The sequence below is a fragment of the Gambusia affinis genome, linkage group LG06 (genome assembly GCF_019740435.1).
Source record: "Gambusia affinis linkage group LG06, SWU_Gaff_1.0, whole genome shotgun sequence".
NCBI lineage: Eukaryota > Metazoa > Chordata > Actinopteri > Cyprinodontiformes > Poeciliidae > Gambusia > Gambusia affinis.
The window spans coordinates 2,295,274-2,313,248 of record NC_057873.1 but is presented as its reverse complement, the minus strand read 5'-3'; the positions used below and the strand labels follow the sequence as shown (position 1 = coordinate 2,313,248).

Below are 17,975 nucleotides of genomic sequence, written 5' to 3'. Positions count from 1 at the left end.
TCACCAATCGAATCGGACGTTCTAAACAAACGGACTGGAGTTGGATTAAACCGGATTGAACTGGGCTGGAGTGAACAAGCCCAGAAAGTACTCCAGTGGAACCGAGCGTACCAGGAAGTACCAGGAAGTGACAGGAATCAGAAACCTGAACCCGGCTCGTCTTCGGCAGGTGATTCGCATCCTGAAGGAGCTGAAGCAGAAATATCCTGACAAAGAGCTGGACCAGCTGGTGGAGCTGGCCAATTACTACGCGCTGCTGCACCAGCAGAAGAGCCGCGCCTTCTACCGCATACAGGTAAGCTCCGCCCACCTGCCTCTCCACAAACCGCACCTTGGACCGCAAAGTCCCGCCCTAAACGTCAGGTTTGCTTCTCCTCATCGCCGTCAGGCGACCCGGATGATGATCGGAGCCGGAAACGTCCTGAAGAGGCACGCCGCCGACAACGCGCGGCGCGTGGTGGTGGTCGACGAAGTGGAGGCTGAGGAAGACGACCTGGCCGTCTGCAGCCACATCTCCTTCGAGACGGCCCACAGTCAGTGCATGGAGAACTGCGGCGTTCTCACGCTGGCCGTGGTCTGCCAAGGTAGAGAAACCTTCACTTCCTCAACAGTTCAGGGTTAATGGTGACGCGTTCTGACAGGTGAGATGATTATATTTTCTCTTTTTACAAGAATAGAATAAAATATCCCTCATTATTCCCTCAGGTGGGAAATTTCCATTTCAGTCCAGCCCGTCCAAAAACAAAATAAAATAAAAAGACAAACATGAAATATGTCTAGACGACGCCTGAGGTCAGCCATCTTGGAAGGCGATGGACCTTTCAGTGGATGGGAAAAATAAAAACAACATGAGGAATAAAGTCCTGATGACATGAGAATAAAGATAAAATTTTACCAGAGGAGAGTCAGAAATTTAGGAGAAACAGCCGTTTGATCAAAAGTTTGAAAGTTCAGCCACTGATGTGTTAAAAGATAAAATATTTCATCATTTGTGAATTTTAATTTTGCAGGATTCTCAATATTCCTTATTTTACATTTTAATTATTTTTTGCATAGGAGTTTTCTTAAAATTATAACTTCATTCTTGTAATATTGTAACTTTAATCTTCCAATATTCTAACTTTATTCTCATAATGTTATAACTTTATTCTCATATTACTATTATGACTTTATTTTGTTATATTTTAATTTTAGGATTGTACTTTTTTTATTGTCATTGTGAGTTTATTCTGGTGATACCAGTTTAATTCTGATAAATAAGAGTAATAAATCTTTTAGTAAACTCTGTCGTTCTCACGTCGGCTCAGTTTGATGAGAACTTTTGGTTTTTAATAAATTATGACTTTATATGCAGAACCTTTAGACTTCTTTACTTTGCAGTGATTTATTTTCACGGCTGCTTCATATTTAAAACTTGTGAGCTTTGTGTGTCCACAGGTTTGCAGTCGTTTCAAAGAGATTTTAGAAACAACCTGAAACCTGCAGATTTACAGAATAAAACGCCGGATGTGATTCGATTTTTCTCTGATTCATCCATTCATCAAGATTCATCCATTTAAATGTTCCACATGAGGGAACCAGGAACGTTTAACATCACGTTTCTCAGTCCAGTGACTCCACAGCATGATGCTTCCTCCGCCGTGCTTGTTTCTCCCGTTTTCTGACGGTTGTTGTGTTTTCGGCCTGCAGGCGGTTTGGGGGAGAACACGTTCTACGTGGATTACAGAACCGAAGACGGTTCGGCCAACGCCGGGTCCGACTACGACTACAGCGAGGGAACGCTGGTGTTCAAACCCGGAGACACTCGGAAAGAGATCAAGGCGAGTCGCAGCGAATAAAACCACAAAAAGATTCTACGGTGGTGTGGCAGGAAAAATACGAGAACATTTCTGTCAAAATACTTTTTGAAATTTGGAGATTCATTTCAGAAATTTTCTATAAAAAACAAGAAAAATTGATTCTGCTATAAAATGATAATCCCACAAATAGTCTAGAAAAGACGAGGAAATTTCTGAGTTTGAAAAGCCAAACATTTGCTAGAGAAAAAGTTTTGAGATTAATCTCACAACACTTCTAGGAAAAAACTTTTACATTTCTGAGTTTGAAAAGTTGAAAAATTGCAAGAAAAACTCAAACATTTTGAGGATAATCCCACCAAATGTCTAGAAAAGACAAGAACATTGTTGAGTTTCAAAAGTTGATCATTTTCCAATTTTTAAAAATACTAAAAAAATACTACAATAAAAAATTTATTTTATTCTGGCAAATTTCAAACTTAGAAATTTCCAGGTTCTTTTCTGGAGGTTTTCAAAAATTAATCTCAAAATCTGAGTTTTTCTTGCAAATTTTTGACATTTAAACTCAGAAATTTCATATTTTTTTCTAGAAAATCTTTGATACTTTTGGCAGAAATGTCCTTCTGCATTTGTTTCTATGATACGTAACGGCCCGAACGCGGCGGTGAGATCTGAATCTTCTGTTGGCTAAAAACAGAAAAAAACAACTGGAAGTTAAGATTTAAAAAATGAGATCTGTTTAAGATAAAAACTGGCTTGACGGATCGATGAGTTTCTCCCTCACTCTGATTTTCTCTTTGAGCGTCTTGATGAGAAATTGATCGTCAGAGAGAGAAATGGCTCATCAGAAACAGAGCAATTAAAGCTCTGCAGCTTCGACCTGAACAGATTTGCCTCTGAAAAGCTTTTTTCATTCTGGTTTGGCTGCAGAGCTGCAGATCTGAGCCTGAATTAATCACAAGGAGTTTCATTTAATCATCATTTCCTCATTTTGAGAAACTCAAGGCTTTGTGTTTGTTATTTTTCTTATGCTAAAACAATCAAATTCACCCAGTTAAAGTTTGAAAGACATAATTAATTTTTTCAGTACATTAATCTAAATTTAGAGCATTGAGGGGAAAGTTTGGATACTCAGAACATTCAAAGGATGTTGCTAAACTGATTTTCTATCAAAATCAAACAAAATTAGCTCATTTATAGGGATGAAATGTTTAATTTGATTAATTATTATTGAAACAATAATTGATTGTTAACTGGAGTATACAGACTCACAAACATATTCAGAGCAATAATTATTCCAAAACTGTAAAAAATAAATATTTTTCTCATCAGTTCAACAGTCCAAAACATGAAAACAAAGAAAATCTCTAATTTCAGTTTGTTTTAATTAATTGTATAAACTAAGATTAGCTCCATTTAGTTACAGTTTCTCCACATTAATTACCGTTTTTATTTATTTCAATTAACAAAAAATGCTTTCTCCTTTTCAGTTTTTGTTATTTTTATTCATAATAACTTTGGTTTGCGGCTCGTTTCGCTGCTGAACCACTTTTACAAATGAGATGCTGAAAGTGAAAGCTGAATTATTGCTGCAGCAGCAGGTTGCACGTGGAAAAACCTCCAACCGAGGCGCTGCAGCGACGCAGGACGCGGCTTCACTTCACGGAGGCACACAGGCAGAAAATCCTGCAGGCTGGATGCAAAATCCAAGACGATCAAAGGGAGAGGAAACAGGGATTGATTCATGATGAGAGTCGAGGCGAAGAGCCGCAGCAGGAGGAGAAACACTAAACCTCACAACACACACACACACAACGTCCCGGTTTTTATCCAACATTACTTTAAAGCAAAGTTTCACAACATCATAAAGTTTCAACTTTTCAAACTTCTGAGTTTTTCTAAAAAGAAATTCAAAATCAAATCAAATTTTATTAGTATAGCACATTTCAGCAGCAAAGCATTTCAAAGTGCTTCACATCAAATCAGACAGAAACACAATGCAACATAGAACCAACAATAAAAACACATTAAGTCGGGTATTTCAGACTAACTTCAAAATTTCTTATTTTTTCTAACAAATTTTTAACTCAGAAATTTGCACCTGTTTTCTGAGATTGATGTCAAAGTTTCAAATCTTTGACGATTCAATCTTATGAATTCCCTTGTTTTTTCAAGAACATTTCTGACAATAATCTCAGTTTTTTTTTATTCTTTTCCTAGCAAATTTTCAACATCCAAACAAAATGTTGAGGTTTATCACAGAATTTCTCTAGGTTTTGTTTCAGAAGTCGGATATCTCTGACTTTCCAAACAAGGAAATTTCCACATTTTTTCTAGAAAATTTCAGAGATTCTGATCAAAATTTAGATTTTTGTTGAAGCAAATTTTTAACTTTTCAAACTGAAATTTTTAGGGTTTTTCTTGAAGCTCATGGCAATTCATCTCAAAATGTTTTAATTTTCTAGTAATTTTTTTGATTAATCTCTGAAATTTCCAATTTTTCTAGAAAATTTCTGGAAATTTTGAAGTTTTTTAAGCAAATTTTTCACTTTTCAAATTTTCAGTGTTTTCTAGATAATTTCTGGGATTAATGTCAACATTTCTCTTGCTCAGAGAAAGTTTGTCAGCTTGTTGAGGGTTTTGGTGAAAAATCCAGGTAAATTTAACCAACAAATATTTAATCTGACAACAGAATTTGAGTCAATTTTTCTTAAATCAAGTCAGAAACTTGTAGTGAGACTTTGGTTGACTGGGAAAAGAAAGTTTTTACAGTTTAGAGTTAAGTAATTCTGCCTCTGTGCGTCTGCAGGTCGGCATCATCGACGACGACATTTTCGAGGAAGACGAACACTTCTTCGTCCGCCTGCTCAACCTGAGAGTCGGCGACGCCGAGGGGATGTTCGAAAGTGACGAGGCGGGCAGCGCGCCCAAAGCCCGGCTGGTCGAGCCCCTGGTCGCCACGGTGACCATCCTGGACGACGACCACGCCGGCATCTTCACGTTCAGCGAGCGCCTGGTGCGCGTGAGCGAGAGCGTGGGCACCATGGAGGTGACGGTGGTGCGAAACTCGGGCGCCAGAGGCACCGTGATTCTGCCGTACCACACCGAGTCGGGCAGCGCCATGGCGGGGGAGGACTACGAGGAGGCGCGCGGGGAGCTGGAGTTCACCAACGACCAAACCACGTGAGGCATTGCAGCTGTTACCACGGAAACGCACACAGAGCTAGAGAGGGCGACTGAACAGGAAACATTTTTTAGCAGAATTATTAGATCAAATAATTGAAATAATCTGCCAGTGCTACTTTTACTTTTAAAAGTAAAAATAATACTAAAAGTAATTTATTTCCAGAAAGCTACTGGTTAGCACCCAGCTCCGGTTATTAGCTGTGTTGTTACATTCGGCTCAGACAGGCAGCTGGCAGCCGTCAGAGAAACAGGAAACGGAAACCAGTTGGTGTTTCGCTCCTGCAGCGATCGCCCCCTGCTGGTGGAAGGCGTTCACTGCCCGGTGGCGCTGACGCTGTTTGTGCTCCTTGCAGTCAGACCCTCCAGGTGATGATAATCGATGATGAAGAGTATGAAAAACATGAAAACTTCTTCATCGTTCTGGAGGAGCCGCGCTGGCTGAAGAGAGGGATCTCAGGTGAGACAAGATTACTCCACTTCACAGAGTCACATTTAAAACAAACTTACATTTTTATCTTAGGTTTTGTGGTTTACTTTACTCTCTAGAAATATTTGTAAGCAATTTTGAAAACTGCTAGTATTTTTCGTCAAGTTTCTATGGGAAATGCATTATTACACTTGACAGATGTCAAGTGTAGTCAAAATAAATTTCAATTGCACTTAACATTTACACTTATAGTTAGTTAAAACTACCATTTTTAATTGTGTAACGAACTAAAAACTAGTTAATCTTTTAAATGTATAGTTTTAGCTAACTAAAAAGTTAATGAAAAGTAACTTAGTTATTTTAAAAAAAGGTAAAAGTAACATTTCAGCCACGTTTTAGGAGTTTGTTTTAATAATTCCTTAATATTCATGAACAAGTCGTTCTACTGGCAGATTATTTGACTTACAAAGATATTTTTCCATATTTTCAGTGAAATAATCAGCCAGTAGAACGAGTTATTCATCAAGTTCAGCACAATATAGCACATTTTTCCATATTGTATTTTTTAATCACTTCAAACAGAAAAACATTTTATTATATATAAAAAATAATCTTGAGCTGGAACTAGAACGGTGCTCCTTTTTATCTGTATATTATGAGTGAAATGTTAAACGTTAGCTGTTAAGTTTTCATGTTTCTCATGGAGAATAACTGATGACTGTTGTGTTATTTTGTCCTCAGCTCTGCTGCTGAACCAAGGTAAGTCTGATTATTCCTCCTGCTTTAAGCCAAACCTCGTCAAACTGGTCAGGAAAAGTGTGTTCAGATTAATCTCCTAATTATTTTCACATTTTATTTTTACATAGAACATCAGAACGTAATGTGGATTAGGTTCAGTCCTCAGCCCATCGACATTTAATCACAGAAAACTCTCCTACATCTGCAGCCACCAGAGCAGCAGCAGCAGATTTGTCTCTGATTAAAGGAGGATAAATTCGACTCCGCTCTCTGTCTGCTCTCAAGTGGCTCCAGTCAGATCATAATTTCTGTTTTACCTGCATAACTTCAACATTTCCTTCGAAGATTTATTTATTTTCACCAACAAGCAGCAGGAATCCCAGCATCGCACTGCAAAAACACAAAATCTTACCATGGATTTTTGTGTAGTTTCTATTGCCAATGTCTTAGTAAACTTAAAATAATACAAAACAAATTTATAAATAACTTTTCAGCAAAATATAACAGCTTGTTTAAGTCAGTAATTGCTTAACATTCATTTTAAAAAGTCCCAGTTCCACTGGCAGATTATTTCACTTAAAACACGGGAAAATTAGTTGATAAAAGTGAAATAATCTGACAGTTTGAGTCGTACTTTTTCACACATTTTTTTTTTTTTTTTATACTTTATTTATCAATTTTCACAGCATATTCTTTACAGCATTCATGTTTTATACAGCGCTGTCTTTAACATATATAACCCTTACATAAAACACACACACACAGAAAAAAAATAAATAAATAAATAAATAAAAATTAAAAATAAAGTAAAAGCTTAAAAAACACACACACAATAGATAAATAATAAAGACAAACGAAAACACAAAAATCTGTTCAAAGCTGACTAAAAGAATATAGCAGTAGTTTAGTTATGATAAAATACTCATTTTAAATGTTTCCATGTAGTGTAAAAATGGCTGCCATGTTTTGATAAATTTAGCAGTTGAACCTGCCAATGTACACCTCATCTTTTCTAAATGTAAGAACCTCATGAGCTCTGAGAGCCACTGTTCATGTGTGGGCGGGGCCTTCTGTTTCCACCTCAACAGTATCAGTCGTCTCGCAATCAACGTAGCAAAAGCTACTGTATTTGAATTATATTTGGAAAGTAAACTATTCGGGGGTATGATTCCAAAAACTGCTGTTAGAGCAGAAGGTTCAAATGTAACATTGTATATTTCTGAGAATGTATTGAATATAGATGACCAATAGGTGTGAAGTTTTGAACATGCCCAGAAAGCGTGAATAAGGGAGCCGACCTCTGACCTGCATCGATTACATAAGGGATCAGTCCCTGGATAAAACTTAGCTAGCTTTTCATTAGAGATATGCAACCGGTGCAAGACTTTGAACTGAAGGAGTCCATGTCTAGCGCATATTGAAGAAGAGTGAACCCTGTGAAGAATGGATTGCCATAGCTCATCTGTTAATGTAACTGCAAGATCTTTCTCCCAATGCGACTTAATAATGGAGAGAGAAGGAGATTGTAGATCTAGCAGTATGGTATAAATCTTTTTAATCGCCCCCCTTTCATGGATGTTTATACCTGTGATTTTATCCAGAGCTGTTTCTTCAGGCAGTTCAGGAAATGTGGGATATCTATTTTTCACAAAATGCCGCAGTTGTAAATAGCGGAAAAAGTGTGTATGCGGAATATTAAACTGTTCCATGAGTTGTGTGAACGAAGCAAAAATCCCATCAATGAAAAGGTGTTTAACTTCACTGAGTCCATTTCTTTTCCAAATTTTAAAGGCAGAATCAGACATAGAAGGTGGGAATATATGATTTGAACAGATAGGAGTTTTAATTGACATAAAATGTTGTCCCAATTTTTTCCTACACTGCACCCAGATTCTCAGGGAATTATATAGCAGAGGGTTACTTTTTCACACATTTTAAGGAATTGTTTACTTTAAATAAAGTCCTATGTCTTGCTGAAAATCTTCTTTTTTAAGTTGATTTTGTTTTATTTCAAGTGAACTAAAAATATTTTAACAAGAAACTAAACAAATGAATTTGGTAAAATTTTGTGATGTGTAAACGTCTTCTTGTTCCAGATCTCCTGCACTGACAAATATCTGAGTATAAACGACACTTCCTGTCAAAATACATTAGTTACAAAAGTACGGCAACACAGATGGGACACGTTTAAAACCCAGAGTAGCAGAGGTCTGACAGAGAAAACGTCCTGCTGCAGTCAGGAACCTCAGAGCTCCTTGTCTGTGTTCTGTCCCCTGATTGGCTCCTTATGCTATTTATCCAGCGTGAGCTCTGATTGGTTGGCGGAGGACCAGTACCAGACTGGGCCAGGAGCCGGCAGATGGACTGGGAGTGAGTGTGAGCCCAGTAGAAACAGAAACAGTTGCTGCTTCCTGCTCTGCTCTGCTGCTTCTCAGATTAACTGGTTTCCTGTTTAACCCGCCTTTCATCTGGGATTAGAGGAGAACTGGGTTTGGATTATCGATACAGATTATCAATACACATTATCAATACAGATTATCAATGCAACTTATCAATACAGATTATCAATGCAAATTATCAATACAGATTATCAATGCAAATTATCAATACAGATTATCAATGCAAATTATCAATACAGATTATCGATCCAGAACACATGGAAGGAGATAATCCATCCATCCATCATCCATCCATCCATCCATCCATCCATCCATCCATCCATCCATCCATCCATCCATCCATCCATCCATTTCTATTCATATAGAAACCATTTGTCCATTTGTCCTCATCTTGACCCTCATTTGTTGATTTCAGAAACTACACAATCAGTTTAGTTTATGAACTAAACTCTAAACTGTTATGAATTAAAAAACTTCATGACTCAGTTTTTATTAAATCTGCAGATTAAAGTTTGTTTCTGTCAGATTTCCTCCTCACATCCGGCTGAAACGCTCCAGAGTTCAGACCAGATCCCGGCTTCGAGAACAAATCTGATTTCAAGGGGATTAACAAAACGCTGAAGCCTAATCTGTTACTGATCCTGGATTTAGAGGGAAGACGCGTCGGCCATCTTTGAAGCTCATAGCTCCGGTTGTTTATGTGTTTTTACCCTCCCGCCCCTCCAGAGGCGGCGGAGGGGCAGCTGAGCACCGAGGAGGAGGAGGCCCGGCGGATCGCAGAGATGGGGAAGCCCATCCTGGGGGAGCACAGCCGCCTGGAGGTTGTGATCGAGGAGTCCTACGAGTTCAAGGTGCCGAGTCATTCCTTTCCCTGTGCTGCCCTCTACTGGCCACCTGCTTGCACTGCAACTGCAACCTCTACAAACCAAACTGAAGTTTCCCCCTAAAGTCCAAAAACATGTCTAGAGACACAAATGTTTTGAGAAAAGATCACCATAGTTTTTATATAAATATTTACATGTTAGATTTTTGAGGTCATTTTAAAAAAGCACCATTTTATTTCTATTTTTAGTAGTTTTTTTGTTTATTTGTTTGTTTGTTTTAAGAAAAACAGAAAACGGCCACAAAAAAGGATGGATACATTTTCATTCTGTACGATGTGGAAGCTAATGTTAACAAAAACAGCAATTAATTTTCCACATTACAAGAAAAATCAATGACTAATATTACTTTGAAATTTAAATTTTTCTAGAAAATTTCAGACAATTTGAGAAATCTTCTAGAAAAAACATGAAAACTTCCTCTTTTTTTTCAAATTAAATTTCTGAAATTGATGTTGCAGCATAGTCTGGCTTCTCCCGTTCACCTGGATTTTCAATCAGCAAACAGAAGGAGTAGTTGTAAATGATTACTTTAAATTTCTGCTATTTTAGAATTGTAGTTTGCCTGTAGTTTGGCAGTGGAGGAAGTGAATGAAGCCGTTCAGTCCTTGTTGGTCTCGCTTCTAAATATTGATTTAAGATGCACAGCCGCCCCGTTCGGATCGGCACATCTCTCTCTGGTTGTTTACAGCGAAGGAAATTTCCATTTAGCTTCACAGCGTCAAACTGATTCATTACATGCGGCGAACGTAAACAGTTGGGTAAAATTTAGAACCTCAGGCCACATCTCCAGGAAGAAGTCGTTTCTCAACAGCCAGGATCCCAAACCATCTGGACGAAGCAAAGTGTCAGACCAGCAGGACTGTTTGTTGTTGTTTTTGTTTTACCTGAACATGTAGCGTAGAAAAATACAGAGTTTTCACGTTTGTTAAAACATCATGTTATGCTAGCTGCAGTGCAGCAGAGAGCAAATAACAAGGCTAAGACCCGCCTCCTTGCTCTGATTGGCTGTTTCTAATTAATACTGGGACAAGGCAGAGGAGCTCGATTTTTCTGCAGCTTATTAGTTGCATAATAAACCGTCATGACATAGTGACAGTTTCAACAAATATGTGAAAAAATACTTTTTATATAAAGGTTTCATACTGAAACTTTTTTTATATATATATATATTTTTATTAAAAAAAGTACAAAGTAAGGTGCATAAAAATACGGTAACATGAATTGAATTTGCCTTATCTTTTAACAACCAAACCCCACCCACCCACATTCAACAGGAAAGAGTAAAAAAAAAAAAGGGGGGGGGGGCAGCGGGGGACATTACATGTCAATAATACAATTGGACATCATCAATTATATTATATATATACATACATATACATATATATACATTCATACTGAAACTTTAAAGATTTATGAATCGTTGGTTGTGATTGGCAGAGCACCGTGGACAAGCTGATCAAGAAGACCAACCTGGCGCTGGTCATCGGCACTCACTCCTGGAGGGAGCAGTTTGTGGAGGCGGTCACCGTCAGCGCAGGTGATTCAACATGGCCGTCTGCGTCCAGCTGGTCCCAGTTTACCATCAGCTGCTCAGACCAGTCTGAGTCTGTGCAACAATAAAGATCTTATTATTGTGTCTTTTAGGGGTTGAACGACTACATATTTTTTAAGGTCGACTACATCATGATAATAGTCGAGTCGATGTCGACTAGTCGCGGTGACGTCATAGTGACGTAAGCGCAAAAACCCTTCACAACTACTTGGAGGCTTTATTAGCTATTTTCACGGCAAATATTGACACCCCCCCCCCCCCACACACACACACACACACACTCCCCTTCTCCTGAGTCTAAGTCTATTATGGAGAATTAAAAGAGCAATAAACAGATCATTCTTCGTGAGCAGCGGGGAAAAGTTTGTTGCACAAAGTCGGGTCTGACTTTTTTTCTCTAAACACCGGCTGATGCTGATGATCTCTGGATAGTTACTATAGGAGTCAAATTATCACACTGACTACATGGTGCTTTTGGAACATCACAAGCCAAACTTGTTATGAACGGATCCCGTTTGGTTACAGCTGAATTCAACGAAACCACCTGCTTCTCCTCCGCCCGATGCGCGGCAGGAAGCTCTGCTGACTCAGCAGATTGAACGATTTAAGATATTTTCTAGTCAACGTCAACATGATAAAAGTCGAGTCGATGTCGAGTTGACTAGTCGTTGTGACATCTTAGCAACGCAAGACGCCAAGCTTTGGAGTAATGTACAGGCTTTATTACCCGTTTTCACGGAAAAATACGGCATTTACACAGAACAGCAACAAGTGAAACAACAAAACATCGGGATAGTTTATGATAAATAATAAGTTGCTGGGAAACCAACATTCAAAAGGAAACGCACATCTTTTAGATGGCATTACCACAGATCTTTATTTAATCAGCAACATAACATCATAATGTATTAGTTAGATCGTCGTGACAAAGACACTCGCGAGCCGGCTAAGTGACATCCTTAGCGGGAAGGGGGCGAGTTTTAGACGGCTCGTGTTTTGTAGTTGACTGCAGCTGCAACTCCATCTCCTTTTAAAAACACTGTAAAACCACAAATATGCATCCATCTACATATCATTTAAACTAATGTATTAACTTATTTTTCTTGTGTCTTGTGACGTATACTGTGCTGTCAGATCAGCACAGGCTGTCGCCACCGGCAATTACATGACTGCGACTAGTCGACATGAAATGTAAAAACTCGCGAGACGTCCTAGAGGCGACTAGTCGACTAGTCGACTAATTGGTTCAACCCCTAGTGTCTTTATGGCTGCTATCTGACGCCACGGTTTGGAAAAATAGTCTTTTTTACACAGAATGTCAAATATTGTGTTTAGTTTGCAGTGCAAACTTCTTAGTTTGTTTGATACAAGACAAAACGAACTTATTAGTAACTTTTAATCAAAATATAGGAGCTTGATTAGAGTAAATAGTAAAGTACTGCTCAAACTGGCAGATTATTTCATTTATAGCAAGACATTGTTTTCCATTTTATACGTGAAATAATCTCTCAGTGGAACTGATACTTTTCATCAACATGAAGGAATTATTTACTCTAAAAAATCTCCCATCTCTCACTGAAAAGTGACTTGTAAGTTTGTTTTGTCTTATTTCAGATTAACTAAGAAATTTGCTGTAAAAACTGAAAATACTTGTTAATATGTTGGATGATCATCTCTAAGTTCTCATGGTGCAGATGAAGTGATGAAGGACAGATGGAGATTTGTTTGGTGGTTAAAAGCTGCTTTAACAGGAAGCAGCTTCTGATTTAGGGCATAAACTTTGTTTTATTTCACTCAACAACATTGTAAAAATACAAACTCTTACTAAGCATTTTTGTCTATTTTATAGTGCAAATATCTTTGTACACTTAAAATAAGACAAAACTAACTTATAAGCAACATATACAAACTTGTTTTAGGTCAGTAATTATTGAGTTTTCATAAAAAGCTCTGGTCCTTTTCACTCATAAACAGAAGGATCTTCTTGTTTTCTATATTTTTAAGTTGGCTTCAGAAGGGCTTCTTTTACTGATGTCCCAGGTTTCTATTAGAGTCCGCCCTCTAGTGGCAGAATCAGCCACTGCAGGTGGTATTTGATCCAGTCTGGTTGAAGGTTTTGACCTTTTGACCTCTGCTGCAGGTGATGGAGACGATGAGGAGGAAGGGCGAGGGGAGCGGCTCCCGTCCTGCTACGACTACTTCATGCACTTCCTCACCGTCTTCTGGAAGGTTCTGTTCGCCTGCGTCCCGCCCACAGAGTACTGGAACGGCTGGGCCTGCTTCGTCGTGTCCATCAGCGTCATCGGCTTCCTCACCGCCATCATCGGTGACCTGGCGTCGCATTTCGGCTGCACCGTGGGGCTGCAGGACTCTGTGACCGCCGTGGTGTTCGTGGCTCTGGGAACCTCCATCCCAGGTGGGTCTCATGTTCCTCTGCTTCCTTTAAGTTCATTATATTTACATAATCTATCTATAAATCTATATATATATATAATCTATCTATATCTTCATTTTCTTGTTTGCAATATCTGTTTGAAATATGTGATTTTCTTTTCAGATTATTAGATTATTTTCAGTTGCATTTTTTGCATGGTTTTATTTTTTATCATTTTGTGATTGTTTGTCTGTTTGTGGCCTTTTTTATCTTGTTATCTGATCTTTTCAGTTGATTTTGGAGTTTATTGTTAGCTTTTTATGTATTTAGTAACTTCTTAGTTTCTGTACAACTTTACATATGTTCAGCGAGTTCCTGTTAGTTTCTGTACAATTTATTTGTGTTTAGCAGTTTATCTTCTGCCAGGTTTTTATGTATTTATCGGTGTAGTATTGGCTTCTGCTGATAGTTTTGTGATTAGCAGGTTAGCATTTTGTCCAGCGTTATGCCCCCGTTCTGCTGTAGAAATGTTTCTGTCTTCCAGAGCAGAGGCTCCAGATCCGACGTTTTAACTGTATTTCCTGAATCGAATCACTTCTGTCCATTTTCCATGCAGTTCTGGGTTTTTCCATGTTTGTTTTTGTTTGTTTTTATTGATCACTTTGAGCTGCTTTTAGTGTGGAGGGTGGTGTATAAATAAAATTGATTGATTGATTCTGATAATTTTTTATGCTTATCACTTTAGCTTTAGCTTCTGATAATTTTTTATGTCTTTAGAGGTTCAGTGTTAATTTCTGCTGTTTATCCTAATTTTGTGTTTAGCAGTTTAGCGTTAGCATAGCTAAGATTCTTGCTTAGTGAGTTAGTGGTAAGTGAACCTAACTGTTTAGCTGTGGCCTCAACTGGAAATAACTTCTGCCGACTTCAGTGCAAACATGTATTTTCCATTACAACAATGGCAGCCATTTTGAAAATATTTCCTCCCAAACACAAGATCAAGAAAATATCTGATTTCATGGTTCTAAATATGTATGACTTGACACCTAAATGATTAATTTGTTAGAAATATCGGCAAGTTTAGTCCAGAAATAAATTTTGCTTGACAACCATCTTGAAAAATGTCCGCCATTTTGAATTTTTCAGCAAAGCAAACCCCTGTGATCCTCAGTGCCTGTTCGGTTCTGCTGTCCACAGATGAAATATTTTCTGCTCCTCTCCTTGCAGACACCTTCGCCAGCAAAGTGGCCGCCGTCCAGGACCAGCACGCCGACGCGTCTGTGGGCAACGTCACCGGCAGCAACGCCGTCAACGTCTTCCTGGGGATCGGCGTGGCGTGGTCGGTGGCCGCCATCTACTGGGCCATCAAGGGGAAGCAGTTCAAGGTGGACCCGGGTTCGCTGGCCTTCTCCGTCACACTCTTCACCATCTTCGCGTTCATCTGCATGGGGGTGCTGCTGTTCCGGCGCCGGCCCTCCATCGGCGGCGAGCTGGGCGGCCCCAGGGCGTCACGCCTGCTCACCACCATGCTCTTCTTCGGCCTCTGGCTGCTCTACATCTTCTTCTCCAGCCTGGAGGCCTACTGCCACATCAAGGGCTTCTAGTTTCAGGAGAGCGCAGAGGCCGGTCTAACGCGACTCGACGACAGACACGTGTTCATATGTAAACAGATCATTGGAGGAGAAACTGAGCAGGTGTTAGAGTGAGCTGGGCTGAGACGTCAGGCCCGGCGGGTTCACTGCTGGTCTAAAAGATGAAACACATTCCCTCCCGTCTGCAGCGACTTTTATGTTTTTACGCCGAGGAGGTGGAGAAAAAGAGTCAAATGTTTACAAAACGCTAAAATCACACGTGTTTACTACAGCAGGTCCTCCATGTGCGCTGTAAATAGACCGGACGCTGAAAACGTTTCAGAGGAGGAAAAATAGTCCCAAAATGTGATTAATTAGCAGGGAAATGAGTTTAGACGTGTCTCCTTAGCGCCTAGTCTCTGTCGGAGGACGGTTTTGCATGCACAAAACACAACCAACCTGTTAAAAGGGAAATACCCAGAATCCACCTGTGATTCTGAGCCGTCTGCTCTGTTAGCATGCATGCTAACGGACTCGCCCACTGCTGCAGTAGTAGAACGACTCAACAGTATTAGTTTACAGCAAATCTGTCATTTAGGAACTCATTCCAGCCATCAACACGTTCACGTTGATGCTCGCATGGCAAAGATGCCTTAAGGGATAAAAACTCACATAAATGTGGTTTTCAGATATATTTATTCCATGGATATTGATATATTTATTCCATGGATATTGATATATTTAGTCCATGGATATTGATATATTTAGTCCATGGATATTGATATATTTAGTCCATGGATATTGATATATTTATTCCATGGATATTGATATATTTATTCCATGGATATTGATATATTTATTCCATGGATATTGATATATTTATTCCATGGATATTGATATATTTAGTCCATGGATATTGATATATTTAGTCCATGGATATTGATATATTTATTCCATGGATATTGATATATTTATTCCATGGATATTGATATATTTATTCCATGGATATTGATATATTTAGTCCATGGATATTGATATATTTAGTCCATGGATATTGATATATTTATTCCATGGATATTGATATATTTATCGATCCGGTTATAAATTTTTGCTTATTATTTTTTCTTGATTTTGGCCGGTTCAGTCTTCCATCTCTGTCTTTCTGTTGATGTAGAACTATTCTGATGAGATGATTTATTTATTTTCCTAAAGCTGAGCTGCGCCGCAGAGTCAACAGAGTGCGGCCATTTTGTGCAATACACTCCATGTTGTCCGTTCACGCCTCCTGCTGCAGTGTTTACCGTCTCTCTGTACATTTCTACACCCAGTCCCTGTGAAGGAGGCTCTGTAAGTGTAAGTAGCATGTTTACATGACGGAACCGACAGTCTGGCTGCAGGAGAACTGAGCAGCACCGGTAGGAACCGGTAGGAACCGGTTGGAACAGATGGAATGAGCTGTTTGGAACGAGTTAGGACCGGTTGGAACCGGTTTGAACTGGCTGGAACCAGCTGGAACCAGTCGAAACCAGTTCGAAACCAGTTGTAGTTGGTCAGAACCAGTCAGAACTGGTCGGAACTGGTTGGAACCGGTGGGAGCCAGTGTTCCAGACACCTGGAACACACTGGAACCAGAACTGCTCAGTGTTTCCGTGAACTTCTGTACTAACTGTCGGCCCGTTGGGTCTTTGCTGTTCCTTAGATAGATGTGGTCACTGCCGCCTCGCCCCTCCCCCACTGTGTTCTGTGTTTCCGTGTTTCTCCGGACATGCATGATGAATCCGTGTGTTTGTGTGTTAGCAGCATGGTCTACCCTGATGGAGACGTTTTATTTTTTTATTTTTCTAAGTCAGTCTCCATTTGCACAGAAACACTGTTTCCTCCGTTCGGCTCATTCCCCGGTTTGTTTCCGCTGTAAAATCTCCGTGTCCGTGTTCGTGTACCCCCTCCCCCACCCGTTGCTCCTACCCAGGTCTTGCTCTCCAATGTGTCTCTGTGTGAACTTGTTTTATGTGATAATTAAAAGAAGATTTGTCTCTGCCTGAACCTTTGTAGGGAAACTGTACGACGGCGAATTAGGGCCGTTATTGATAGGGAAAAAAAGTAAATTCAGAAAAAGCTCAAAAATGTTGAGATTAACCGTAGAAATATTTGTAGAAAAAAACTTGAAGATTTCCGAGTTTAACAATTTGAACACATTTGAGTTTGAAAACTCTAAATTCTGGTCAAAAAACAAAAGCGTGGAAATTTTGAGATTGAAAAAAAATGTTTCAAATGCAGAAAAAATTTCTGAGTTTGAAAAGTCAGGCTTTTAGAAAAAAAAACTTGTCTGCAAAATTTGGTAGAAAAAAACTAAAATTTTGAGATTTATATCTCAAAATTTCTAGAAAATAGCGTGAAAAATTTGGTAGAAAAAAAATCTGACTTTTTGAGAATAATCTCAATAATAAATTAAACTTTTCAAACTCTTGTATTTTCCAGAGAATATCTGAGATTAATCTGAAATTTTCACATTTTTTGAGTGAACATTCACTCCTTTTTTGCTATTTGCAATGGTCCTAATACACCGTCTTAAAACTGACTGAGTTATTATAATATAATGTGATAGACATATACATTTAGTCAATATTCTAATAAATTAATTGAAGTTTTTTGTATTAAATGTAACAGAAAAATTTGAAGAAAAAAAATCTTGTTTTTGAAAACTTGGCATGAGATGTAACGTGTTACTGAAAGAAAACGAAGGTCTTTAATCACGTGAACTTGACCTTAGTTAAATATAGTTTATTTATTTTCAATGTGTGACGAGTCCGAGTCGTTATTTATGCATTAAATAATAATAATAATATGAAGTACAGATTCTCACATAATTCCCAATAAACATAGAAATAAATAAATAAATAAATAGCTTGTGAAAGTGATTGATGTAAGTTAATATTTGTTTATCATTTTAAACAGTATTTATGTAATTTATCCATTTCATTTCTTATTTTATTGTTGGTTTCCTATTTTATTCCATTATTTTTTTCATACTTTGTATTTATTTAAGGATTT

General features: G+C 38.6%; 1 protein-coding gene across 4 annotated transcripts in view; it reads left to right on the top strand.

Moving 5' to 3' along the window:
- slc8a2b (solute carrier family 8 member 2b) overlaps window positions 1–17,723 on the top strand; it is a 97,705-nt gene extending 79,982 nt beyond the window's left edge. For 3 of the 4 annotated variants that reach the window (XM_044120018.1, XM_044120017.1, XM_044120019.1), the window contains 10 exons: window positions 170–295; window positions 389–584; window positions 1,690–1,820; window positions 4,606–4,979; window positions 5,336–5,439; window positions 6,151–6,168; window positions 9,273–9,397; window positions 10,868–10,967; window positions 13,123–13,398; window positions 14,581–17,723. In XM_044120018.1, the coding sequence (XP_043975953.1) occupies window positions 170–295; window positions 389–584; window positions 1,690–1,820; window positions 4,606–4,979; window positions 5,336–5,439; window positions 6,151–6,168; window positions 9,273–9,397; window positions 10,868–10,967; window positions 13,123–13,398; window positions 14,581–14,957 (1,827 nt within the window). In that variant the 3' untranslated portion in view covers window positions 14,958–17,723. Of the gene's footprint in view, window positions 1–169; window positions 296–388; window positions 585–1,689; window positions 1,821–4,605; window positions 4,980–5,335; window positions 5,440–6,150; window positions 6,169–9,272; window positions 9,398–10,867; window positions 11,067–13,122; window positions 13,399–14,580 lie in introns of those variants that run through there. The other variant, XM_044120021.1, reaches the window with a different exon arrangement.
- The last annotated feature ends 252 nt before the right edge of the window (window positions 17,724–17,975 follow it).